This window comes from Balaenoptera acutorostrata, chromosome 15, assembly GCF_949987535.1.
Source record: "Balaenoptera acutorostrata chromosome 15, mBalAcu1.1, whole genome shotgun sequence".
Lineage (NCBI taxonomy): Eukaryota > Metazoa > Chordata > Mammalia > Artiodactyla > Balaenopteridae > Balaenoptera > Balaenoptera acutorostrata.
Window position 1 is genome coordinate 9,924,370 of NC_080078.1, and position 27,053 is coordinate 9,951,422.

Genomic DNA, 27,053 nt, shown 5'->3' on the forward strand with positions numbered 1-27,053 from the left:
TACATAATTGACTATATAAATAATAAAAAATGTTCATCACATAACAATGCAAAAGCAGAGTTTAAGAAGAATGTTCGAAAGATGAAATGAACAACAGTTGAATGCTTTTATTTATTAAAAGTACAAAATTGCTTTTTTGCTTTCAGTTAAAAAAAGATTTAATAATAACTTGGATGAGCAATGTGACCGAATATGTCAGATCTGATGAGTTGGTCCTTGGTTTCACCGGGAAACGTGGCTGACAAGGAGCTCCAACAAGAGAGGGAAGTGCCAGCTCTGTCTTTTCGCTCGTCTTGCAGTATCAGCATCATCTTCAATCTGCTGTCTTTTCAAGACTCTTTTGCAGCCACAAGTCTACTCTGTAAGGGTTAGTTGTGTTATAAAACTGGGTGATATCCTCTAGCTAACCAGGCACAGGCCCACGGCCCCTCTAGGTCCACTCAGTATCCCCCTGCACCCTGCACTGGGGCCCTCTCCCAAGCCCCTTCACCCAGGGGTGCTAACTGCTGCCACCTCCTGAGGCCGTGAGTGTCCTCATGGGTTTCCCTTAATGCTGCCCAGTCCGTTGTAAAATCCCCTTTATTAAACTCTCCTCAGTAATCCCTGCTGAGTGCTTCTCGGTTTCCTACCAGGACCCTGCCTGACATATACCCTATAGTAAAGCAACAAGCAAGCAAAAAACGTTGCTGTCCAGCCTCCGAGGACCTCCACACCTCCTTGGGATACTTTACTATAAGTGCTTTAGGGTCATCTGACCAGCAGACAGAATGAGGGCACCAGCATCAATCTGAATATTAAGAAAGGAGGGAAGGAGGGAGGGAGGAAAAGAAAGAAGGAGAGATGGAGGGAGGAAGGAAGAAAGAAAAAGTATATTTTGTTCCCTCCCGCAGGTAATTGTTTTGCACCCAGGGGTGAATGCCCCACCTTGTAGGCCACTGGACCCAAGCCCTGACTAGAGAAAAATCTATACAAACTTGATGGCTGGAGCGGGAGTGTGGGCAGTTCTGTCCCTTGTTCACTGGGTGAACTTAAGCATGTGGCTCAACCTCTCCCCGCATAGGCTCCCAGGCTGTAGGACGACGAAGTGGGCGGTGGGCCTCGCGGAGATAGGATTCTTCACTTGTCGGCAGGGTGCTCCACGCTTCCAGTGCTGGACTGAGCACCTGTGCGTCGGGGACCACCCAATTCCTCTGGCCACTTCCCTCAGCCAAAACCCCATTCAGCCGTGCCTCCTCCGGAAGGCTGGGCAGGGCGGCGCCCGCTCCAGGTCTCCAGCACTGGGAGGAGCAAATCCCTGAGCACGGTTGCCACAGTCTCCCCCAGGGGCTGCTCCTTCAGCGCCCTGCCTAGCTGGTGAGAGCCTGAGACGTGGGCCATCGCCTTCCCCCCCAGACCCTGCTGGGGCCTGCCCTCCCCGCAGGGCTCAGAGAGGGAGAGGACCTGGCCGGCGCCCCTGCCCAAGGCAACCACTATGGTCCTCAGGGTCCACAACGTCTCCTCCGGGTCGGGTCTCGGTTCTTGGCCCCCATCCAGCAGGCTTGGGTCTAGGGGCTCCCCGCAGGGAAACCGAGGTCCCTAATTGGCTCTACTACACCCCCTAGGTTGCCGCATCAGAGCACGCATTCCACCTAAGCCGCAGCTTTGGGTTTATGCGCCTTGGCCAAGTGGCGCGGAGCAGAGTGTTGTCACTCCAGGAAGAATGAATGAAAGGAGGAGCTGAGCGGGGCGGGGCGCCGCCGAGGGCGCGGGGCGGGGCCGCGCAGGGCAGTTCGGCCGCTCGCCCGCGCCCCGCCCCGCCCCCGTGCCGCAGCTCCGAGGCCCCGCCCCGGCCCGCCCCTCTGTTTGCTCCCCAGGCCGCCGCGGCGCGGAGCCGGTGCCGGAGCCGGTGTCTGAGAGGCGGCGGCGGTGCCGCCGCGAGCCCCGAGCCCCGAGCCCATCCCGGCCCGGCCCGCGCTCTCCGCCCCCGCCTCCCGGGCCGGCGGCGGCGGCGGCGACTGCGGGCGAGCGTGCGGGGCCCGGGCCGCCCCCAGCCCCAGCCCCGCCGGGCCCCGCCCCCCGCCGAGTGCATGAGGTTGACGCTACTTTGTTGCACCTGGAGGGAAGAACGTATGGGAGAGGAAGGTGCGCTGGGTGCGGGCCGGCGGGGCGCCGACCCAGGGGCCGGGCGGGCGGGGGCGCCGCGCTCGGGGAGACGGGGAAGCGGGGGGCACGGGTGGGGGCCGGGCCTGGCCGCCGCGGAGGCTGGGTCTGCCGCGAGGCCGCGCCCCTGTGTCCTCCGGGATGAGCTCGTCCTTCCGAAGCCCGCAGGCCCCTCCCTGAAAAGCTCCCACCCTGTTTCCCCCTCCTCGGCCCCGGTGGGCTGCCCTCCCGCAGTCGGAGGGCCCCTCCTCCCTTTCATCCCCTCCTTCTCCCATCCCCCGACAGACGACCACCCGGGAGGAATCCCAGGCACAGCCCGCCCAGCCCTGGCCTCCATCCGCGTGCTGTGTCCACCCGGGGCTCGCCCTAGGCCACCCCTTATCCCGTCTCTAACTGGCCTTGGAAGAAAGAGTCGCTGGGAAAGCCTCAGCCCTGACTCGCAGCCCAGCGTTTGGCCGGCTCCGTGACCTTGAGCCAGGTGCTGCCTGCTGGGCCTCAGTTTCCCCTTTTGTACAGTTGAGGGCCGCATAGTTGGCCCGTGGTGCTGGTGGTTGGGAGCCTGGGGGCAGGATGGACAGAGCAGAGATGCGCCTCTGGGGAACCTTTGGATGTATGCTGGGGCCCCCACCCCCTCTCCCTGCACCAAACCCAGTGCTTGCCATCAGTCTTGGCTGGGAAGATGACTCTCATCCTAGCCTCCTCTTCTGCCCCTTCCCCCTACTGGGGCACAAGGCTTGGGTTTGCAGGACAGTTAGGGTTATGAAGACACCAAGATTCCCTCCCTGGGATCTCCTTTCCTGGGTTTCCTCATCTGAGCCATCTCATAGGTCCACCAGGTTCAACAAAAGTCCTATTATGCCAGCTTCTCCAGCCCTGCGCTCCCCTGGGGCTGCTGCCAACCCTCCCCCAGGTCCTTGAAGGCCCACTTGGAGCAGGGGCCCACCTTACGGTAGCTCCTAGGTCCCTGGGTCCTCATGGAGGGGCAGACTGTGGCCTTGGAGCCTGGCTGGTGACCCAGCAAGCCTTACCTTCTCCAGGGCTCAGTCTCCCCATCTGTACAATGGGAAGGTGCAGGCTGGGAGATCTTCCAGGGCCCACCCAGCTCCAAGGGTGTCAGGCCCCAAGGATGACTAAGCATGCCTAGTGGCCGGCTTGAAGAGGTGTCAGGCCTCCCTGGAGCAGGTGTCTGGGAGCCCAGCCCTACGGCCCTGGCCCCTTGTTAGGCCACGGCATAGCCAAGCCTTCCAGGGGGCTTCAGTACAGGACGCACCAACCTAGCCCTGTCCAGTCCCTGCCCTTTGAAGGGACTGGGCAGGCAGGAGAGGACGGGGGGCTGTGACAAGAATGTCAGCCACTGCCTTATTTCTAAATCGTGCTGCTTTCTTTCTCCGCATTTACCGTGCCAGACCCTTAGTTGAAGGATGCCATTGCTGGGGGTTGGCGGACATCTGCTCCTCCTCCTCAGTTTACAGAGAGAGAAACTGAGGCCCAGAGGAGCTTGGTAGTTCAGCTGTGGTCTCAGCAAGACTCTCAGCCCTGCATTCTCTCTCCTGCTCTGTACAGTGACTGCTCAGCCTGGGCGCTGCGTGTGTACGGGAGGATTTGTGGAGGTGCATGTGGAGTTGGGGCAGGGCAGGCCAGGCCAGGCCAGGCCTGCAGCAGACTGCATCTCCTGAGAATGGTTCCTAACACCCTTCTCACCCCTGCAGGAAGCGAGTTGCCCGTGTGTGCAAGCTGCGGCCAGAGGATCTATGATGGCCAGTACCTCCAGGCCCTGAATGCTGACTGGCACTCAGACTGCTTCAGGTAGGGCAGGCTGGCCTGAGCTCGGATGCCCTAACCAAGGCCTGCCAGAGACGTGGCGATTCCTCCTGGTGCCACCTCTGGTTGTGACTTCCAGCAAGTCCTTGGCTTCAGTTTCCCCATCTGTAAAATGAAACATTTGGACTAGAAGATCCCTGGAGGCCTTTCTTTTTTGTCATTCTAGACAGAAAAGGAGAGAAAAGGCGAGACTTGCGTTTATGCTCGTAATACCAAGGCCTGTTGGCACCTTGGTGGGGGAGGAGTGGAGGGCAGTGCGCCCCTTCCTGCTGGGTGCTGGTGCTCCAGAGAGAGGCCTTGGGAGGAGCTGGGCCTCCTTTGGGCCCCGGGCTAGTTTGGAAGATGCATATCCATAAGACCAGTCCCTTCCCTCCGGACACCAACTCCCAAGTGTAGGAGAGTAGGATCAGAGCTGTGATGGAGCACATGGGGACCCAGAGGTGGCCCAGCAATCCAGGAGCACCATCCTGAGAAGCAGGGGCAGGGGGTAGCCTTAGATAGCTCTGTAGGGCCAGAGCTGGGGATGTGAGATTTCCCACATGGAGAAGTGTGGTAGGAAGCAATTCTAGACAGAGGGCCCAGCGGGTGCAAAGGGTAGAATGGTGACGGGGCCTGGCCCAGTCAGTGAACGACAGAGTTCAGGCAGGAAAGCACCAAAAAGGAGGGAAGGTAAAGTGGCGAGGCCCAGCTGGGGTCAGGGCATCAACCACCGGCCGAAGGGGTTTAATTTAGGCAGTGGGAGGCTCCGACAAGGATTTTTTTTTCTTTTATAAAAATAATGTCTAACATTTTCTACAATTTAGGAAGGGCCAGGCACTGTTTTAAGGACTTTTTATAGTTGGATGTGTGTTGTCTCCATGAATTGGAACACAGAGGTTAATTCTCTTGACCAAAGATACACAGCCAGTGAGCGAAATGAACACACAACACCCACACTGGCTGGGGATCCCAGAGGAGAGGCGGGCTCCGTGTCCTGGGGTTCCCAATCAGGTGTTCAGAAGGAGGCCTTCAGGGAGGAAAGGGCCTCTGAACAGGCAGAGACAGGGAGGTGGGACAGTGCAAACTGTTGAAGGCAAAAGTTGAAGGCCCGGGATCAGCTCATCTGGTTGGAACAGAGTGAGTCGAGGGACATGATGAGGAGGCAAAGTTAGGATCGATTCAGTGAAGGGCCCTGAGTGCCAAGATAAGGAGCTTCTGAGGGCAGTAGGGAGCCAGCAGAGAGTGTCAGAAAGCAGGGGAGGGATGTGGGCAGAAGTGCTACTGAAAAATGCCATCCCAGTGGGCAGATGGTGGTAACATGGCAGGGAAGGGACTGTCAATAGTTTGGGGCTCTGTGCTCATAAGACCTGACATAGGACACTGATTAAGAGTGGAGAGAGTTTCAGATCTAGAAGGGACGATATTTGACAAGGATTAGTCATATTAGCCACTATTCATTGGTGACTCTTGTAATGTCATTTCATTAAACCTTCACCATAACCGTAGGTGCCATTATTTGCTCGATTTCCACGTAAGAAATGGAGGCTCGGAGAAATCAAGTAACTTGCTCAAAGTTGCAACAGCCGGAGCTGGGACTCGAACCTATGTCTGTCTCACTCCAAGTCACTGCAGAGCTGAAGCAGTCAGGGGCTGTGGGGTGGAGCTGGGGGCTGGTGAGTGGCAGGGGCAGAATCTACAGCGGTCTGGTTTTTCACCCCGGGTGCAGAGGAGGCCAGTGGTCTGTTGGCTCTGGTGGAGCTGGGGGCCAGGTTGGTGAGGAGTTGTGCCCTGTCCTTGTTGAGGTGGAGGTGCAGTAGGCTAGCCAGGGTGGCAGTGCCCTCGCGAGAGCTGGCCGAGGTGATCTGAGACCGGTCAGAGGTGGGACGGCCAGAGAGAACAGCCCACTCAGTGCTGGGGGATGGGATTTGAGAAGAGGCCGAGAGAAATCCAGGGAAGAACTCTGGGGGCCCCGGTGCATGGGGTGGGGAGGGAGGTAGAGCCTTGGGAGACATGGGGGAGGGCCAGGCGTGCAGCCACAGAAGCCACAGAAGGGCAGCAGTGGGGCAGGATGCGTGGAGCCTAGCTTTGGAGGGGTCCCTGCCCTGTTAACCAGCAGAGGGCTGAGGCCCCAGGAGGGGGCAGTGGGGGGGGCACGTTGGGTTTGGCCCTGGTGCGGTGGGGACACAGGGAAGGCTCCCACAGTGAGGGAGGGCCCACAGGCAGTAAGAGCCATGGCTTCCACCTGGTTCCACGACTTACACAGTGTTTCTGGCCCTGCGGCGTGTGGTTCTCCCAACAGCCCCCAAATCTGGTTGAGGCCAACAGTGTCCTCACTCCCATGACAGTCAGGAAAGCAGCTCAGAGAGGAGTCGCTGCTTGCTGGGCCCCTGGAAGCATCTCAGTGCCGTGAAGCGGGGCTGCTACCAGCCCCTGGGCTCCGAGAGCCTTGCAGCGGGAGAGTTGCTGTGGGCCCACAGAATGCCTCTGGCATTAGCACTAGGTGTCATTGTCATGGCAGAGCCAGCCCCTTTCTCTGTTCCAGCCTCCTGGAAGGTCGTGGCCAGGCCCAGGAGGGTCCAGGCTTCCCTTTGCCCAGCTGCTGCCTCTGGGAGGTCCCTTCCCAGAAGCCTGCAGCGCAGGAGCCCTGGGGCTGCCGTAACTCGGGTAACATCTCCCTGGAGGCTGGTTGGGCTGACCCTGGATGAGGAGGGCTGAGTGCACAGCTGGCACTGGGGGCCGGAGCCTGGGCTGGGACGCCCCCCTCTTTGGGGGACTTTCAGGCAAGGAGGATGGACTGTCCGTGGAAGTCAAGCTCTGTTCCCTCGGGGGCAGCACCAGAAGAAGCAGCTGCTCCCTGTCCCCAGAGAGTCTCCAGTGCCTTTGTCACAGCAGAGGCCGGGGGGCACGGAGGGTGCCTTTCTCGGGTGTGCAGGGCTGAGGACACGGTGCCGGCCAAGCTTCTCCGCCCGCACCAGAGCCCAGGCAGTAGGCCCTTCAGCTGCTTCCTGTTGTGAGCTAAGACCAAGTCCTCTTGCACCCACATCACTGCATCCTCCTCCCCTGCCGTGTGGCCACGCTGGCCCCTCCCTCTGCAGCCTCCAATCCTGAGTGCCTGGAGTAGGATGGGGAAGCAGCCTGTCCGGCCCACCCCTGCACTCCCCGTAGGCCTCTGGGGCCCCCCTGCGATAGGTAGCAGCAAAGGATGCTGGCCTCGAACCTGAGAAGATGCCGCTTCCTCCGACGGGCTAAGTAAGTGGAAAGCCCCCTCCCCACCTGTCCCAGGCCTCGGGCAGGGCCCCTGGTGTGAGGGCTGGGGCTGGAGGCCACGGTGGGACAGACCCACCTGAGACCGGGCAGTGGGGCAGGAGAACTGAAACTCCTTGCTCACTGTTGGCCGCCTGTCGAGGGGAAGCAGGCCACCGCTGAGGCTCCTGGCCCTTCTGGTACAGGTCTCCCTTGAGGCTGGTCCCCCAGCTGCTCTTTTTCACCCTTGGTGTCCAGGGATGTGGCTCTGGGTAGAGGGCACCCCTGGGAGGGAAGGACCTGTCGCTGTAGGGGTTGCCACTGCTTCCCAGCCCGGCCTATTCATGCCCCCCTCCAGCCCCACAGTGCCCTCCTCTCCTGCCCAAGCCTGGCTCTGCCTTCGCCTGCTCTGGGAGAGGGTTACACTGTACCTGGTATTACTCTCTTGACACCCTTTGTAGGGGCAGGGGCATTGGGGGGCACCCCAAGAGCCAGGCATGTCCTGCCCCACCTGCCTCCTCTGGCTCCTGGCCAGATGCGGGCCTGAGGGGTGAGGGGATGCACAGGGTCAGGGGCTCCTGCGTGCCTTCCATCGGCAAAGGTCCACTGAGGCTCCAGGCGCCAGCCACCAAACCACTATGTGAGCCTGGGCTAGATCCCCTATCTGAGATGGAGGCTGAGCCAGGGCACCCTGGAGCAGTTCTGAGGACGCTGGGGGTGGGAACTGCTCCTGGTTGAGTGCACAGAGTGAGCCAGTCTGGCAGGAAGCACTTCTGTTCTCTTCGGGGACCAGCGTTTGTAGGTGCCTGGCCTGGGACCTCAGGGAGCCGGCAGGTTAATGGCAGAGGCTGGGGGTGCAGGCTGCGTGGGGGGCCATGGGCGCATTTGAGCAGGCTTCAGGGAAGTGGTTATCAGGGAGCTGACTGCACTCACAGAGCTTGAGTGAAGCAGCGTGGGGTCTTCCAGGGCTGCTACAGTGATGAATGTTTGTGCGAGGGAAGGACTAGGAGTTTGCAGGCAGAAGAGCATTCTCTCCCCTGGAGGAAGGCGGCCGCTCCAGAGCCCCGACTGACCCGCCCACAGAGGTGGGGAAGGGGGCCGCTTCCTGCAGCCTGGGGCTGTGGGGGAGACTCCTGCGGTGACACTCCTGTGACGCGCTTCGTGTCTGGTGGCTCTGGTCAGCGGAAGGGCGAAGTGAATCACCGATCCGCACAGGGAGTGGGGAATCTCCCCAAGGTCACCATGCGCTGCCTGCGCCCCGCCTCTTTGCGGAGCCTGCTCTCCTGCGCCCCTTCCTGCTAGGTTAGAGCCCCCTGGGGGCTGCGCTGGGGACCTCCCCGTCCCCGGGTGTCCGCCCTCCTGGCTCGGTGCCTTCCTTTCCTTGTCGCCCGCCCCGCGGTAAGATGCCCACCCACTGCAGTCGCAGCGATTGTGGGGGCAGGAAGGGCTGCGGGGGCAACAGATGACGTCATGGCTCCCGTCCAGCCGCTGCTTCCGCTGCAGCCTCCCGCATCCCAGCGCTGCCTCCAGAGGCTTTCCCTCCCCAGTCTCCACCCCATTGAGAGAGCTCATCAGACCCCGCCTTCCTGGCTTCAAAACCCAGGCATTTTGTGTTCCTCTGCCCGCCCCCTGCCCAAAGCCCCAAGCTGTGGTCCCCAGCCCCTCCCCTCAGGCTACCAGACAATGGGGAACTGGCTGGATCCTCTTAAAGGGACAGTGTCCCAGCAGCACTCTTGCTGCTGTGCGCTCCCTCCTCCTCCTCCCTCCTCCCCCTCCTCCTCCCCCCTCCCCCTCCCCAGTTCCCTAGTTCAGGAGCAGTCAGTGAGTGCAGTGAGTGAGTGCTGCCCTGTGCAAGCTACGGTAGAGCAGCGGAGGCTTTCCCGGCTGCCTGGAGCACAGTGCTCTCTGACCCAGCCCCAGTCTTTCCTGCCCTCCTGTCTCCTGGTTTGTTCCCCTACTGAGCCATGAGCTCTGGGCCTGGGCCTTCCTATCCCTATGTGACCTTGGTACATCACCCGGAGCACCCAAACAGCAACAGAGCTGGACGGGTCCCCTAGCCGTTCTCTGCGCAGTGTGTACTCCAGCCCAGACATACCTATGCATGCCAGGACCCTGGGTCAGGCTCTGCAGAACTCAGTGGGGCTCGTGCCCGGGGCGGAGGGGGATGTCGGTCACTGGGGGTCCCACATTTTTGCATTTGCTTATTACCCTGGCTTAGCTGAGCTGCTGGTCCCCACCCGACCAGGACGCTTGAGGGGAAAGACGGCAGGCATGTAGGTCTAGCTCCTGGCCTGGGGGGTGGCACCTAGAAAGAAGCCTGTACATCATTTCTCCCCATCTGCCCTTCAGGGGCCCCACCAGCCAGGCCTTCCTGCTACCTATGCTGAACCCCGTTCTTGTGACTGGCAGCACCCGTGGGGCTGGCTGGAGCCTAGGAAACCGGGAGATCCCCTCTCTTAACTGACTGACTGATCTATACTGAGCTGAACTCCTGCCTTGTATCTTGGTGGAACTGGGTGTATCTTCATGGGGCCTATGGTGCCCATCTCTGTGACCTTGGGCAGGGAGGACCCTCCAAAGTTCGTCTGCCTCATCTCTAAAATGAGGATAGCCATGCCTGTCTCATGGTGGCCTGTGAGGATTAGTAAATTTATTAAGCAAGAAAATGGGAAGGTGCCAGCACTTAGTAGGTCTTCACAGCGCCGAAAGGTCACCACCATCTACATCAGTGGCCAGAGCTGCCTCCACTTTGCTGGGAGTGGGGGGAGGGGGAGGGGGAGGAAGCAGACTAGACTGGAAGAGTGGGGCTCACAGTTTGTTCCAGCCCCGCCCCCCCCCCAACCTGAGTCCTGGGCTCCCAGGTTCCAGCCCTCCCTGGGCCTGACTGGTGGGTGACTGAGAGTAACTTGCCTGCCCTCGCTGGCCATCTTCCTTGCACGACAAGGGACAGGGGGCTCAGATGAAGAGCACCTCTCAGCCCAGGTCTAGCAAGTGGGCCAGACACCCTGGGTGCAGAACTGCTGAGGGTGGTTGTTCAGGCTGCACATAGTACCAAGGCTCCTGGCTGAGGGACCACAGCAGAGGGGGTGGGGGTGGGCGCTGAATCCATTCCCGGCTCCACTTGCCAAGCCCTGTGCCCCAGCACAGGCTGCTTCCGTCCAGAGGGCACACCTTTCTCTGGTGCTGCCTGTAGACTGGAAGGGCCCAGGTGTGCGGGAGGGGTGGGCCCCTCTGAGCCCCAGCTCCCCTTCCACCCAGGTGTTGCGAATGCAGTGCCTCCCTTTCACACCAGTACTACGAGAAGGATGGGCAGCTCTTCTGCAAGAAGGACTACTGGGCCCGCTATGGCGAGTCTTGCCACGGGTGCTCAGAGCACATCACCAAGGGGCTGGTCATGGTAAGCACCCCTCCCCCACTCACACACCTCACCTGTGTGTGTGTGTACGTGTGTGTGTGTGTTTTCACAGGTTTCCCTGCTCCAGATCTCTCTCCCATCATCTCTCTTGTTCTTCTTTTCACTAGTTCTCTGATTCCTCTGTGCCTCCTGAGCCTGTTTCTCTGTCTGTATCCCTCAGCCCCCTATTACGGAGGCAACTCTGTCTGCCCCGAAGTTGGTTTGGGGCTGCCCTTCTGCGAGGAGGCCGAGGGGAGGAGCTATAGGGGCTGAAGGGGCTGCTGAGGTGGCTTGTCCTCGCCCCCCCAACTCCCCTTCCAGGTGGCCGGGGAGCTGAAATACCACCCCGAATGCTTCATCTGCCTCACATGTGGGACCTTCATCGGTGACGGAGACACCTACACTCTGGTGGAGCACTCCAAGCTGTACTGGTGAGTGCCCCGCCCCTCCCTGCGCCTGGCATGTGCCCCGCCCCTCCCTGCGCCTGGCGTGTGCCCCGCCCCTCCCTGCGCCTGGCGTGCCCACCCGTGTCACACGTGTCCCACGCCGGGGCCCTTCCCCTTTCCATGTGGGGGGCGGTCATAGTGACAGTGTAGAAACCATTGGGAAATAAGACACAGCAATCAGATGGAGAAAGCCTCAGACATCAGCTTTCTTTTCTCTTCTTCTTTTTTTTTTTTTTAATATTTATCTAATATTTTGGCTGCGTCAGGTCTTAGTTGCGGCACGCGGGATCTTTTGTTGTGGCGCGCGGGCTTCTCTCTAGTTGTGGTGCATGGGCTCTCTAGTTGTGGCGTGCAGGCTCAGTAGTTGCAGTGCACGCGGGCTTAGTTGCCCTGCGGCATGTGGGATCTTAGTTCCCCGACCAGGGATCGAACCCACATCCCCTGCCTTGGAAGGCTTATTCTCAACCACTGGATCACCAGGGAAGTCCCACAGACATCAGCTTCTTACTGACATCACTGCTGTGCAGTTCTGGCACCAACCCTCAGAGTTAGCACCAACCCTGTGAGCTCAGGACCTGTCCCCAGCAAGACCGCCCTGACTTCAGACACCAGCCACAAGTTTGGGGGTTCCCAGGCCGCTCGCATTTCTGACCGATTGGCTGCAAAGTCAGAGATTCCCACAACTCTCTCAGCTTTGATACTTCGCTCAATGACTCAGAGCTCAAGAGAGCACTATACTCACAATTATAGTTTTTTACTAAAGGCTGCAAATCAGGACCAGCCAGATGAAGAGACACAAAGGGCGAGGTCCGGGAGGGTCTCGAATGCACAGCTTCCGTGCATTCCACCCGTGGAATCAAGACGTGTGACCCCTCCTCCCTGGCATCACCAGAGTTTTTATTGGGGTTTCATTATGTAGCATAATTGATTGAATCACTGGGCACGGGATTGAACTCAGTCTCCTCGAGGTCAGGCTGGGTCAGAGCCTCGGCCCTCTCATCACGTGGTCAGTCTTTCTGGTGACCAGCACCACCCTCCCCGCCGCCTGAGTCATCTCATTAACATTAGCTCAAGTGTGGCTTGAAGGGCTCAAGAAAAAGGAAGATACTCCTGTTCCAAGGATTTAGAGCCTCTTTCCCAGGAGCCAGGGACAAAGACCAGACAAATTCTTTATTATGGCAACACTGATAAAGCTGGATTTGAGGGCAGCATGACTTTTGAGGATCCCAAATGGACTCTTAATGACTTCCTGCTGAACTGGATTTATCCCCAGGCCTCATCTTGGCCAGCTGACGGAGCATAGACAACCCAGAATGAGCCCCGGAGAGGGGCAAGGCTGGGCTGAGCATGCCCAGTTCCTGCTCCCAGCCCATCAGGCAGCCAAGATCCTCCTTTTCCCTTGGGGAGCAGTAAGGGGAGGGTGGGAGGAGAAGAGAGCCCGGGGCTGAGGGGTCGGGGTGGGGGTGATGCTGGTGACCGTCCTGACGCGCTTTTCTTCCCGCTCTTTGGGTCCCCACCGCCTGTGGCTCTTGCAGCGGACACTGCTACTACCAGACTGTGGTGACCCCCGTCATTGAGCAGATCCTGCCTGATTCCCCCAGCTCCCACCTGCCCCACACAGTCACCCTCGTATCCATCCCAGCCTCAGCTCATGGCAAACGTGGCCTCTCGGTCTCCATCGACCCCCCTCACGGCCTGCCAGGCTGCAGCACAGAGCACTCCCACACCGTCCGCGTCCAGGGGTGAGTGGCTGGCCTGCCGAGCCTGCAGCTGGTGCAGCTGTGGGCACGGATGCTCTAGGTGGGTGGCCGACTCTGGGGCAGGGGGGCCCTGAGAATGGGTGAGCACATGGGCCCAGATGGAACCCAGCTCTGACAACCTGGTATACCAGATGCCTGGTCCAATCATTCCTCCAAAAAACTAGAACAAATGTTAGATAAAATATTTTAAATGTTTTCTTTAATCTCTGCATGACCCAACAAGAAAGAGAAGTAACCAGGTCAGGAATCAGTGAAGGAAGGAGCCCAGGGGTGTCAGCAGAGCACGGAAGGCAGCCATGCCTTAAGGGCAAATCTAAATTGGGTGAATTAAGCTTCAGTTTTCGAGTCTTCTCATGGCTGAGCCTCTCAAAGCCCTGACTTGCTCAAGGAAAGTGAGTCTAATAAGAGAATGCCTCCCCACCCCATAAAGCTGCAACCCCCAAAGGGCTGTCAGGGTGAGGAAGAACAAGAAATAAACCATACCTTCCACCAGCCCCCCCTCCCCGCCGCCCCTGGCAACCAACTCGCAGAACTAGAAAATAAACTGATTTGAACCTAAATGGAAGGGGAGAGGGAATCTCCTCTGAGAATTCATATACTTGGGTTTGCCAACCAAGTTCACATGCCTGGGTGGTTCAGAAAACCTCCAGGCAAAATTGTAAAAGTTTAAAGTACTTCTCCACTAGGGGTAATGTCCCTAGGCCCTGACAGAATCAGATGCAGATACTTTCTGGAGGAACCCACCTCCAGGCTTCACAGAATTTCTCGAGATAAGCCTCCCAAGGAAGGTGAGCCGTTCGGTCAAAAATCACAGAGAACAAGGCACTGTGAGCAAGAACCAGCAGAAACAACAGGTGGCAGAAGCAGACCTACAAAACCTGCAGATAGTGGGATTATCAGAAACAATATAAAATCATTATGCTCCATATGTTTTAATAAATAAGAGATCCTTGGAAAAAGTGAGTAAAGAGCAAATGAATTTGGAAAAGAACTAAATAGAACCCCTAAAAGTGAAAGATGGGTTTAGCAGTAGAGGAGGGTCTTAAACAGCTGAAGGGAGAAGCAGAAACACAACAAGGTGAAAATAGGGAAAGAGAGGTTAAGACGTACGGAGGACAGAGTGAGCAGATCTAATCATCCATCTAGAATCACAGGAGAAGAGAGAATGAGAGAGAGGCAGTATTGGAAGATACGATGGCTGAGAACTTCCCAGAGCTGATAAAAGATACCAACCCACAGACTCAAACCCAGTAAATCCCAAACAGGAAAACTAAAAAGAAATTCACCCATGGATTACCCCACCTGGTGAAACTACTACACCAAAGACAAAAGAAAAGACTTTAAAAGTAGCCATAGGGAGGACTTCCCTGGTGGCTCAGTGGTTAAGAATCCACCTGCCAATGTAGGGGACATGGGTTCTCGCCCCGGTCTGGGAAGATCCCACATGCCGAGGAGCAACTAAACCTGTGTGCCACAACTACTGAGCCTGTGCTCTAGAGCCCGCGAGCCACAACTACTGAGCCTGTGTGCCACAACTACTGAAGCTCTTGTGCCTAGAGCGCATGCTCCACAACAAGAGAAGCCCCTGCAATGAGAAGCCTGCGCACTGCAACGAAGAGTAGCCCCGACTTGCCGCAATAGAGAGAAAGCCTGCGTGCAGCAGCAACGAAGACCCAACGCAGCCAAAAATAAATAAATAAATTTATTAAAAAAAAAAAATTTCCTTCAAAAAAAGAACAGGCTGACAGCTGATTTCTCAACAGAAACAATGAAAGCCAGAAATAGTGAAATGATATATTCAATGCACTCAGCAAAAAAGAACCATAAACCTAGAATTCTATACTTGATGAAAATATCCTTCAAGTATGAAGGTGAAATAAAGATATGTTAAGGCAGACAAAATGGGATTTGATACTAGCAGATCATCCCTAAAGAAAATTCTAAAGGTTGTAGAAAAGGTCCGAGATGTAAGAAGAAATGAAGGTTAAGGGGCTGACGCAGTTGATAACATGCTGTGAGACATTGAGCAGTTCCCTTGTCCTCTCGGGGCTTTGGGGTCTGTGTCTGAACAACGAGGAAGTCAGATACCTTGGAGCCTTCTAAGATTTCTCCTGGGCTTTCATGGACCCTTGAGAAATAGTTTTAAACGTTCCCCATGTCTGGGTGTGGGAGCCACGTGCCAGCTTTCTTTGGATTCAGTGAATGTTTCTCACTTACCTGCTGGGTACCAGGCCCCATGCCTAAGCACTGGTGAGAAGTGAAGATGGTACTGGGGGAGGAGGAGGAGGCTGGGCTTGACTCTGCATCTCCACCCCCATCTTGAGCATCAGCCAGGCCAGCAGCTGCCTTCCATACACAAGTGAGCAGACAGATTGGTGAGAGAGATGGGGAAACTCCCAGACCACCTGGTCCCTGACAACCGGGCAGAATTTTAGGAGTAGAGGGTCCATGACACCTCCTCCCTGCCTCCCTCACTGGGTAAGCATTCTTTCCTGCTTCTTTTCCCCCCTCTGGCCACGCCGTGCAGCTTGTGGCATCTTAGTTCCCCGACCAGGGATCGAACCTGGGCCACAGCAGTGAAAGCACCAAGTCCTAACCACTGGACCACCAGGGAATTCCCTAAGGAATATATTTTTTAAGGCTATATCCATAAGAAGTCTTTATCCATGAAAATATGTTCACTATTTTTTAACTTTTTTAATCCTGAAAATTTCAAATTTACAGAAAAATTACTAAAATAATAAGTATATTGAATACCTATACACCTTTTACCTAAGTTCACCAATTTTAATTTTCTGCCACACTTGAGGTATGTGTGTCTCTCCCTCTGTGTATATATACAAATATATATACTTATTTGTATATACACACACGTACATGTACATATTGCTATTTTTTACTAAATCATTTGAGTGGAGGTTGTAGTCACCATTGGCCCATCCTCCCCCCACATACTTCAGACCTTCTCCTAAAAACAAGGGCATTCCCTTACATAATTATCCATTGTATCTTATAGTGTAATTATGATATTTAGGAAATTTAACATTGATACTTTTATTCAGTATACAATCCACATTCAAATTTTGCCAGTTGTCTCAACACTGTCCTTTATGGCAGTTGCCCCCTTGATCCAAGATCCAATCCAGGATCACACATTGCATTGAATCCTCATGTCTCTTCAATCTCTTTTAATCTGTGCCAGTTCCTCAATTTTTCATTGTCCTTTATGACCTTGACATTTGTGAAGAGTGCAAGTCAGTTAAGGAGCATGCCCCTCCATTTGGGTTTGACGGAGGTTTCCTCTTCCTTAGGTTTAAGTCATGCATTTTAACCAGGTAACTGATGCTGTGTCCTTCTCTGTGCATCTTACTGGTAGACACAGGATGTCAGTGAAGTGCTCCCTTTATTGGGGATGTCAACTTCGATTATTTGGTTAAAGTGCAGTCCACTGTCTCTGCTGTAAAGGATTTTTTTTCCCCTTTGCAATGTAACCAGTTTGAGTCATCTGTGAGATATGAGTCTGTAAATATCCTGTTCCCAACAGCCTTTCACTGACTCTAGCATCCACAGATAATTCTGTGATGGCTACAAAATGGTGATTTTCTAACTGTGTTCTTCCTGCTGTATTTATTACCTGACTTCCCTGTGTAAGGAAGCACTTCTCCCCCATGTGAGAATATACTTTCGATAATTGAAAAATTGCTAGCAATCTGTTTTTCTTAAAGCTCTCAGTCTCCTTTCTGTCCTGCCCACCCTCCCCCAGCCCTTCCCTATCTCAGGGCAGAGACAAAGTGACCATTCTTTGAAAAGATTTCATGAAGACAAAATGACAATCAGATAGTTAACACCAAGGAGTTAAAAGAAGCAAGTAAATTTGGCAAGTTGGCCATTCTGTGGGTTAGTTTATGGCCAAGTGATCCAGGGCACCAGCCCCATCTCCACCCTGCAGCTGTGGCTCAGCCCAGGCTGCTCGCTCCTTCCCGCCGATCCCAGAGGAGTGGGAGCCTTAGCTTCATCTTGCAGGGCAAGTTTGGGGGTCAGGTAGGAAGCAGTGGGTCCAGACCCTCTTAGGACTCTTTGACACTTGTCTGCCCCACACATACTAGCCAGGTAGAAGGAGAGGTCTGTCCTCCATGGCAGGGACAACGCTCTGTTGAACAGGAGCCCCCGAGCATCTAGTACAGGGGGGCAAATACCTGGGGGGCATGCCACTTTTCTCCAGTTTCACACCCACGGCAAGCATTGTAATTAGTATAGAACTCTTCCCACCAAACCAGAATTCGGTGTTCCCGCCAGTTGCCACCTGCCGATCACACAAGATAGAATGGTTTGCCCCCACGCTCCTGATCTGATCCCCTTGGCCTTGGTTTCCTAGCGGGGTGAGCAGGGGTCTGACCACCGCTCTGTGCCCACAGAGTGGACCCGGGCTGCATGAGCCCGGATGTGAAGAATTCCATCCACGTTGGAGACCGGATCCTGGAAATCAATGGCACGCCCATCCGGAATGTGCCCTTGGACGAGGTATGGGTCCTGGGTCTGCGGTTGGGGGTGCTGCTCCCCTGAGAGCTGGGAGACTCACCTGTCCACACTCCTGCTCTCCCCAGATTGATCTGCTGATCCAGGAAACCAGCCGCCTGCTCCAGCTGACTCTTGAGCATGACCCCCATGACACACTGAGCCACGGGCTGGGGCCTGAGTCCAGCCCCCTGGTCTCCCCGGTTCACACTCCCAGCGGGGAGGCGGGCAGCTCCGGCCGGCAGAAGCCTGTCCTGTAAGTCAGCCCTGCACCTTGATGTACTGTATCTTGGTACTTTCACTGACGCTGGGCCTCAGGGGGGATGGGACCTGGTCCCTACCCTCCGGTAGGTCACAGTCTGATGGGGGAGTCAGCCCTGCAAAAAGAAGGAGGCCGGCAAGGGGTGCAAGGGGCTAGAAAGAGGAAGGAGAATGAGAAGGGGCAAACGGGGAAAGCAGCACCCCCAGCTGGGGATGACAGAGCGCTTCCAGGGTGGACCAGCGCCCTGGCTTCGAGGAGCAGCTGGCCAGCAGCTCAGGATGCTGGGGCATCGGATGTGTTGGGGAGTGGTGAGCTCTGAGGCAGAAGCTCGTGGCCGGGGTCTGTGGGCTTTGCCCATCCCGGGGCGCCACCGAAGGGTGTTGCAGCACAGTGATGTGTTTCACAGAGACCACTCTGGTCCCCTTTGCAGGGAGGTCCCCAGGACCAGAGACAGCTGGGGGACTGTTGTGGTGTCCAGGCCAGAGGGGCCAAGTGCCCTGTACCCTCTTAAAGGGAGGTGGGGGGGCTGCCCCAGGAAGAAGCGCAGAGGCAGCCTGGTCCTCGTGCCACTCACTGCGGGGGTCTGCTCAGGACTCCTGGTCAAGGCTTTGAGGGGGACACCTGGGATGACAGCCTTTACGCTAAGAAACAGTGATATTGAAGGCATGTGTTTCCTCCTCCCCTACATTTGTCTGGAGCTCAGGCCACCCTGCAAGGCCACCTGTGGGCATCCTGGGCAGGTAGTCTGCCTCTGCACTTCAAGGCCTGGGACTCAAATGCTGGGAGACAAAGCATCTGATCCAGGGTCACCAGGCAGAGAAGGCCAAGGGCAAACATTCCTACCTTAACAGGAAGTCCAAGCCAGACAGGGCAGGCACTGGGTGCTGGCATCAGGATGGGGCAAGAGCCTTATGACTGCCCCAGGAGAGCTGTCCTTTGCTGCCCTTTCTGGCTGTACAGGTGACTGTACGTAGACTGGCATCGATGGGGCATGGCAGGCAGGGGGAAGGGGGCAGGGCCAAGACCTGCCCTCCCCCCAAGGGGGCCTCGTCCAGGTGCCCACCTGGTGGCAGCGGGCACTGGGTGTGTCCCCCCAGGAGGAGCTGCAGCATCGACAGGTCCCCGGGCGCCGGCTCGCTGGGCTCCCCGGCCTCCCAGCACAAGGACCTGGGTCGCTCCGAGTCCCTCCGTGTGGTCTGCCGGCCGCACCGCATCTTCCGGCCTTCGGACCTCATCCACGGGGAGGTGCTGGGAAAGGGCTGCTTCGGCCAGGCCATCAAGGTACAGGGCACGCCAGGCAGGGATGGGGCTGTGGGTGGAGCAGGGGGGCAGTCTGTGTGTGACCCGTTGGTCCTCCACCCTCCTCCCACCAGTGTCCCCAGGAAGCCCCAGTGGAAGGGTATCTGGCTTCCAGACTCGCTGGCCAGAGCTCTCCTCCACCAGGGCCTCCCTGAGCTAGTTAGGGGGAGGGGACTTATTATAGAGAGACCGCGTAGAGGAGGTTGTCGGAAAGTGGCTCCTCGGGGTGGGGGATGGGAGGGCAGCCCGGACTGACCCTGAAGGCTCCCTCCCCCAGGCCCCCTTACTGAGCCCAGTGCCAGCCCCGTCCTGGCCTCTGGGCTGCTCACCCCCTTCACACTCTCCCCCAGCAAGACACGAGCCCTTCCCTGGTTCTGATGTCACCTGGCTGTGACCAGACTGGAAGGTTCAGAGTAATACAGAAGGCACCAGCCAGGTTGCCCACGTGTGCAGACAGGCCCCAGCCCCTGTCCCTGGTCAGAATCTCTGGTAGAGCTACCATCTGACTTCCAGGAGACAGCCCAGCAGAGCAGAGGAAAGAGAGCTGGCCTCTGGGTCAGGCGGTCCTGGACCCAAGCCCTGGCCACCCCCCTTCCTGCCACCTGGGTGACCGTGGGCCCTGGTAGGAAACCTTCTTGAGCCTCAGTTTCCTCACCTGTAAAGGACTTAAGTCCCACCCCCTCGGGGGCTGGGAGCATCCCATGAAAAGTCTGCAAAGAGCTTGAAGCCGTCTGTCCATCTGCCTGGGGTGGGGATGGGCCTCCTACAGGGCGGGCCTAGAGCAGAGCATGTGCCTGTGCTGAGTCTCAACCCCTGGGCGTCCCCACGCAGGTGACACACCGGGAGACAGGCGAGGTGATGGTGATGAAGGAGCTGATCCGCTTCGATGAGGAGACGCAGCGGACGTTCCTCAAGGAGGTGGGTGAGGGGCCTGCTGCGCCCTCTGCACCAGACTCCTAGGACCTGCCCCACCCTTCGCCATTGAGAGGCGGTGGGTGGCAAAGAGCTCCGGGAGGATGTGACGCTCAAGCCCACGTTGGAAGAAGAGAAACTATCTGCCAGGAGGGCGAGAGGGGCAAGGACGTCCCTGGGGGTGGGAGCAGCCCAAGCAAAGAGCACGGCAGCCGGCAGGTGTGACCCCGGGGGCTTGAAGGCTTCTCCATCTTTGGAACTGTCCGTGGTGGCCTCTGGTGGGAAACGGGGAGAAGGAGACATGGGCCCAGCCTGTTTGCACCCCACCAGGTGAAGGTCATGCGATGCCTGGAGCACCCCAACGTGCTCAAGTTCATCGGGGTGCTCTACAAGGACAAGAGGCTCAATTTCATCACCGAGTACATCAAGGGTGGCACGCTCCGGGGCCTCATCAAGGGCATGGTGAGTGCCGGGCAGAGCCCCCGCCTGAGACCCGTCCCAGCCGCTCCTGCCCTAGGACCCTGGGCCCAGCGGCTCCCCTGTGGGTCCCAGTCTCCTCCCAGGCTCTTCACTGGGGATCGGCTTCTGGTCTCAAAGGCCCTCCAGACCCTGATTCTGAATCGAATAAGGGAGCAACTGACTCCATCTAAGGTGGGGGGGAAGCTGGGGCCCAGAGAAGGGTGGCAGCTTCGCTGAGGGGACGCACAGGCTGTCAGGTTAACCCCGCGCACCTGCCATAGGTTACCTCTCCCAGAGGGTCTTTGTTTTGCTTCTAAGCAAAACCAAGTCACTTTTTGCCATGATGTATAAAATTCAGAACTTGCTGTAGGAGCTTGGATGAAATTACCGATCCTCCTCTAAAAAAGAAGCGTTTGGAGGGGAGCTTCCAGCTCTCCCGGGATGCTGACGGTGCCCAGGGATCCGACGTTCACCCACCCCAGCATCACCCTCAGACCCGGAGACCCTGTTCCCTTCCCTCGCCGCTGAGTCCTCAGTCCCTCAGGTTGGATTACCTGCTGTCACCAGAGTGTGGTCCCTGCGGGCTCCGGACAGGTGTAACTTCTCAGAGGGATTCTGTGGTCCAGTACAACTTAGAAACGCTGGGCTGCACCAGCGCAGGCTTCCTGGCTGCACCTGAATCTTTAATACGCTCTGATGTCCTTGCTCTCCCACTTGAGGTCTCCAAGGAGATGGGGGGAGAGAATGGGGTGTTTCCCCAAATGATTTGAGCCCAGAGCCCTGCTCTCCAGAGTGACTCACCGCAGCTCTCTGCAGGCGACCTCGCCAGGCCCGTCTCTGCTGGTCCATGAAAGCAGGTTCAGGTTTTTTAAAACCTCGAAAAACTGGGATTTTGTAGAAGAGAGAGTTTTTGTTCTCAGAGGAGGTGGGTCAGGAACTATAGAAGAGTATCTCCCACCCCGTCACTGTTTGGAACCAGTTCTGTTAGAAAATTGTTTTGAATTATTCACCCACACCCCTTAGAGGGGACAGTTGTGAGGGACTTCCCTGGCAGTCCAGTGGTTAGGACTCAGCACTCTCACTGCCGGGGCCGCAGGTTCAATCCCTGGTTGGGGAACTAAGATCCCACAAGCCACGTGGCAAAAAAAAAAAAAAAGAAGGGACAGTTGTGGGTGTAGAAGAGAGTTGGGGGTGCGTCACCGGACCCTACAGGACACTCGCCCCTTCCTGTCTCTCTCTCACCCAATGTCCTGCAACTGTGGCCCCGTTGGCTCAGCCTGGTCATTCTCCCCACCTCCAGGACAGCCAGTACCCGTGGAGTCAGAGGGTGAGCTTTGCCAAGGACATCGCTTCGGGGATGGTGAGTAGGCTCTGCCGGGGGGCGTGTGGGCTGGGTGATCCGGCCCCACTTATAATAGCATTCTCGGGACTTCCCTGGCGGTCCAGTGGTTAAGACTCCGTGCTTCCACTGCGGGGGGCGCGGGTTTCATCCCTGGTCGGCAAAAAACGAAAAACAAAACACGTTCTCCAGCACTCACCTAAACTTCACAAGGAGTTTAGAAATAGAAGCCACAGGAAGCTTTGAGAGGGGACAGAGGGGATCCAGTGGGAAGGGGGAAGGTGGGAGCCTTGGGGCGACCAGGGCGGGGCTGGGGGCCCTCAGCACGGCTGCCCCCTGACCCCCGTGCCCCCCACCCTCAGGCCTACCTCCACTCCATGAACATCATCCACCGGGACCTGAACTCCCACAACTGCCTGGTTCGTGAGGTGAGCGGCCGGGCCGGGAGGGGGCAGCGGGAGCCCCGCCCACCACCCCACTAGACGTGCGGGGGCGGGGGGTCTGCTGTGAGCGTGGCCTTCGCAGAGAGCGGCCCACAGGGTGGCCGCAGCCTACACCAGGCTGCGCCAGGGGCTGCGGGCCCAGAGGAGGGCCCGGGTGTGTGGACTGGGGTGGTCAGGGCAGGCTTCCTGAAAGAAGCTTTGGGGGTGGGGTGTACTTCAGTGGGGGACAAGTGGGCCCAGGGAGCCCGGCGTCTAAGGGGCAGTGATGGAGGGACCACAGGCTGTCCCCAGGAGGCCGAGGAGGGAGTGGGCAGGTGGTGCCAGGGGCGTGTCTCAGTGTGGCTCTGCTTCCGGGTCACCCAGAACAAGAACGTGGTGGTGGCCGACTTCGGGCTGGCGCGGCTCATGGTGGACGAGAAGACGCAGCCCGAGGGCCTGCGGAGCCTCGAGAAGCCAGACCGGAAGAAGCGTTACACGGTGGTGGGCAACCCCTACTGGATGGCGCCCGAGATGATCCACGGTGAGTCGGCAGCCCCGCCTGGCACATCCCCCAGGGCCCCGCGGTCCCAGGCGGAGCTGCAGGAGGCGGAGGTCCCGCCCTCCCCCTCTTTGAGTCCTGTCGTTGGTTTCCTTGTGCTGCTGCAACCAGCCATCACACACTTGGCTTAAAAAAACACAAATTAGGGCTTCCCTGGTGGCGTAGTGGTTGGGAATCCGCCTGCCAATGCAGGGGACATGGGTTCGAGCCCTGGTCCAGGAAGATCCCACATGCCGCGGAGCAGCCAAGCCCGCGCGCCACAACTACTGAGCCCGTGAGCCACAGCTACGGAACCCCACGCGCCTATAGAGCCCATGCTCCGCAGCAAGAGAAGCCACCGTAAATGAGAAGCCCGCGCACTGTAACGAAGAGTAGCCCCCGCTCGCCGCAACTAGAGAAAGCCTGCGCGCAGCAACAAAGACCCAGTGCAGGGCTTCCCTGGTGGCGCAGTGGTTGAGAGTCTGCCTGCCAATGCAGGGGACACGGGTTCGAGCCCTGGTCTGGGAGGATCCCACATGCCGCGGAGCAACTAGGCCCGTGAGCCACAATTGCTGAGCCTGCGTGTCTGGAGCCTGTGCTCCGCAACAAGAGAGGCCGCGACAGTGAGAGGCCCGCGCACCGCGATGAAGAGTGGACCCCACTTGCCGCAGCTGGAGGAAGCCCTCGCACAGAAACGAAGACCCAGCACAGCCAAAAATAAATAAATAAATAAATTTTTTTTAAAAAGCAAGGAACATGACTTTAAAAAAAAAAAAAAAAAAAGACCCAGTGCAGCCAAAAATAAAATAAATAAGTAAATAAATTTATTTTAAAAAACCCACAAATTATCCTGTAGTTCTGGAGGTCAGGAGTCCAGTATCAGGCTCACTGAGCTGAAGTCTGGTGTCAGCAGGGCTGCATTCCTTCTGGAGGCTCAAGGGGAGAGGATCTGTTTCCTTTCCTTTTCCAGTTTCTAGAGGCTGCCTCATTCCCTGGCTCCTGGTCCCTCCTCCAGCAGGCCAGCAACGTAGTCTCTTCTCTCTGACATCTGTGTCCATTGTCACATCTCCTTCCCTGACCCTGACCCTGACCCTGACCCTCCGCCCTCCTTCATAAAGACCTTTGTGATCCCATAGGGCTCAGCTGAATGATCCAAGATAATCTCATCTCGAGATCCCTAACTGAGTCACACCTGCAAAGTCCCGTATAAGGCAACGTGTTCACAGGGTCCAGGAATTAGGATGGGGACATCTCCGGGGCCATTATTCAGCCTCCCACAGATCCCCTTTCTCCCACTCCATTTCTTTTTTTTTCAGGCCGGTTACATAGTGGTCCCATGTGTGCCCAGACTGGGGCTTATAGAGCCTCTCCACAGGCAGGGGACATGCAAACACAGGGTCAGGGCCGCAGAGCCAGGGTCATCTCAACGCCAGCTCTGACCAAAGTTAACATAACCCAGCCCCCAATAACTTAACCTGTAAATTGGGGTTAATAGTCCCTATCTTTAAGGAGTAGTGTGAGAATTAGATAAGGTTTGTAAGCTAGTCAGAATTCAATAAATGAGAGTGGCTGTCCTGATTATTTTTAACATCGTTACAGAGAGGGTATTGTTTCCATTTTACAGCTGAGGCAACTGAGGCTCAGAGAGTCTGTATCGGTCCCTGAGGCTGCTGTAACAAATTACCACAAACTGGGTGGCTTAACAACAGACACTTATTCTCTTGTAGTTCTGGAAGCCAGAAGTCTGAAATCCAGTAGAGCCGTGCTCCCTCTGGGGATTTTAAGGGAGAATCCATTCCTTGCTGCTTCTAGGTTCTGATCCTGGCGTTCCTGGACTTGTGGACACATCGGTCCAATCTCTGCCTCTGTCTTCATGTGACTGCCTCCTCCTCTGTGTCTTTTCCTTTTCAGTCTCTCTTATAAGGACAATTGTGATGGCATTTAGGGCCTTCCAGGATAATCCAGGACTGTCTCATCTCAGGATCTTTAACTTAATCGTAACTTCAAAGACCCTTTTTCCAATAACATTCACAGGTTCCAGGGGTCTGACACAGTTATCTTTCGGGGTCACCACAAGGTCCATGACCTGCCCGGAGTCACACAGGTGGTTAGTGACCGAGCTGGGCCTGGAACCCCTTGCCCAGGGCTTTCACCTTTACCCATCCACGCCCCCCCAGCAGGTTGGCTCAGACTGGGTGGGCTCGGATAGGGTCAGAGCCTAAGGCCTGATCCTACAGAGGTTTCTAGCATCTGCCTCCTGTCCTGACCTGCTGGCCAGGGCATCCCCCCAGTGGGCAGGTCCCTGGCCCGGCACCCTCACCAGCTGGCACCCCTGGCCCCGTGCACCTGCTGACAGTGGTCTCTTCATCCAGGCCGCAGCTACGATGAGAAGGTGGATGTGTTTTCCTTTGGAATCGTCCTGTGTGAGGTAGGTCCGGGGTGGGCTCACGCTGCCAGGCTGCAGGCTGAAGTCTGCAGGGGCCCCAGGCCAGGGAGGCTCTGGGAACGGGGCTGCCCACAGCAACTGGCATCCCCGGGGGGTGTGGTGGTCCAGGGAGCGGTGTGACCTGCCCTCGAACCCGCCTGGGTGATGCCCAGTCCCAGGGGCCCCGGGTAACGGCTGGGCTTCGTGCTGGACAGATCATCGGACGGGTGAAAGCTGACCCAGACTACCTGCCGCGCACCATGGATTTTGGCCTCAATGTGCGAGGCTTCCTGGACCGCTACTGCCCCCCAAACTGCCCCCCAAGCTTCTTCCCCATTACTGTGCGCTGCTGCGATCTGGACCCCGAGAAGAGGTGAGTGGGGTGGGGGCTTAGGGTGGGGTGGTCCCCAGCAGAGCCCGAACCCACCGTCCCCCCGCCTGTCTCCCCAGGCCCTCTTTCGTGAAGCTGGAGCAGTGGCTGGAGACCCTCCACATGCACTTGGCCGGCCACCTGCCACTGGGCTCACAGCTGGAGCAGCTAGACAGGGGCTTCTGGGAGACCTACCGGCGCGGCGAGAGTGGACTGCCTGCCCACCCCGAGGTCCCCGACTGAGACCGGCCCGCCCAGCTGCCCCTGTCCCCGACTCGGGAGAATCCACCCTGCAGCAGATTCCTCTGTATGCGGTGGCCGGGTGTGGCACCCTCAGCGGGGCAGCGGACGCCCAGACCCCTCCCCAGCGCCAGGCCCTAACTTGCCTTCTACCCTGTGGGCCGTGGCCCCTGCCCTTTCTCTGCCCCCGGCCCCAGAGCTGGTCTGGCTGCACAGACACCGTCACCTCGCCCTGCCTTACCTCTGTCTTGGTGGGGCCGCCCCCTCACGCTTCTCCTTGCATGAGCTGGAGGACCCGTGTGAGCTGTCCCCCCTCCCATACCCGGTACCCTATCCCACACCCGCTGCCCCGGCTGTCCTGTGCACACTCTGCCCGTCTGCAGCTCCTCCGAGGCTGGGCCAGAGGACAGATAGCCTCAGACCGTGGCTCGTCACATGTATTCCCAGGAGCCAAACAGGGAGTCTGGGGCCCATCACCCCCCCAGGGGGTGTCTAGGTAGCATCAGGTATTGATAATTATCCAAACCCCCAAAGCAGAGAGAGGTCGTCTCCTATGGGGGGGGGGAAATCCCCGTGGCTGGGCAACAGCCCTCCCTCGCTTTGGGTCTTTTTGTTTCTTTATTGAAGCCACTTTAGTGAGAAGCAGGTACCAGGCCTCAGGGTGAAGGGAGGGTCCCTGGAGGGAGAGGGGAGCCATGGTCCCAGGGCCAGAGCTGCTGGGAGGAGCGGCAGAAGGAGGCTGGGCAGAGTGGACGAGGCCGTGTCCACCGGCATCCCAGCCCCCTGAAGTTCATCTCAGCACCCCTCCCGGGCCTCTCCCCGAGGCTCCCTGCCAGTGGCCAGAGCAGCCCCTGCCCCTCCCCAAGCCCCTCTGTCCTCTGGGTTCTTTCTGTGTAATCTATTTTTTAAGAAGAGTTTGTATTATTTTTTCATACGGCTGCAGCAGCAGCAGCTGCTGGGGGCTTGGGGTTTTATTTTTTTGGCGGGCGGGGGTGGGGGGGCCATTTTGTCACTTTGCCTCAGTTGAGCATCTAGGAAGTATTAAGACTGTGAAGCCTTCTCAGTGCACTTTGAACCTGGAAAGCAATTGAAACAGGCCCATGGAACTATGACTCAGGGAGGTGGGACACAGTCACCTCCATCCAGGAATCACGACGTCTAAGGAACAAAACCCAGACTCAGAATAATAAAATAAATTCTGTACTCCCCACCAGATCCCGCTTTGTGACGTGTGTCAGGGGGCCCTGAGGAAACAGGAGGAGAGAGGATCTTTTTGGATTAGAAGCCGTGTGGGAAGACAGGAATGGAGGTGTGGGAATGGAGGTGTGGACGGAGGGCATAGAGGGCGGGAATGGAGGTGGTGGCCCAGCTGGGACAAGTGAGGACTTTTCCAGAGCTGGGTTTGGGGGTGGGGGGAGGATTGGGGAAGAGTGAGAGAGACTAGGGAATGGATTGCTCTTATTTCATGCTTGCTTTTTTTCTAAAATGTA

The 27,053-nt window shown here is 57.3% G+C and overlaps 1 protein-coding gene across 2 annotated transcripts; it reads left to right on the forward strand.

Moving 5' to 3' along the window:
- The first annotated feature begins 1,881 nt into the window (after window positions 1–1,881).
- LIMK1 (LIM domain kinase 1) lies at window positions 1,882–26,776 on the forward strand. 2 transcript variants are annotated; one of them, XM_057530181.1, is made up of 16 exons: window positions 1,882–2,121; window positions 3,849–3,945; window positions 10,441–10,579; window positions 10,898–11,007; window positions 12,558–12,764; window positions 17,198–17,303; window positions 17,387–17,553; window positions 18,657–18,840; window positions 19,690–19,776; window positions 20,101–20,232; window positions 21,506–21,589; window positions 21,931–21,996; window positions 22,375–22,531; window positions 24,901–24,956; window positions 25,169–25,326; window positions 25,404–26,776. In XM_057530181.1, the coding sequence occupies exons 1-16, from the start codon at window positions 2,067–2,069 to the stop codon at window positions 25,564–25,566; spliced, it is 1,968 nt and encodes a 655-aa protein (XP_057386164.1). In that variant the 5' UTR covers window positions 1,882–2,066; the 3' UTR covers window positions 25,567–26,776. The 2 variants fall into 2 exon arrangements, with proteins under 2 accessions (XP_057386164.1, XP_057386165.1); XM_057530182.1 differs by having other exon boundaries at window positions 1,885–2,121; window positions 21,530–21,589.
- The last annotated feature ends 277 nt before the right edge of the window (window positions 26,777–27,053 follow it).

Bases quoted from the DNA above. Each gene is read 5' to 3' on its own strand.
- LIMK1 (XM_057530181.1), top strand. From the start codon at position 2,067: ATGAGGTTGACGCTACTTTGTTGCACCTGGAGGGAAGAACGTATGGGA. The intron at 2,122-3,848 runs GTGCGCTGGGTG...TCACCCCTGCAG, and splicing joins AGAACGTATGGGAGAGGAAG to GAAGCGAGTTGCCCGTGTGT. The intron at 17,304-17,386 runs GTATGGGTCCTG...TGCTCTCCCCAG, and splicing joins GGAATGTGCCCTTGGACGAG to ATTGATCTGCTGATCCAGGA.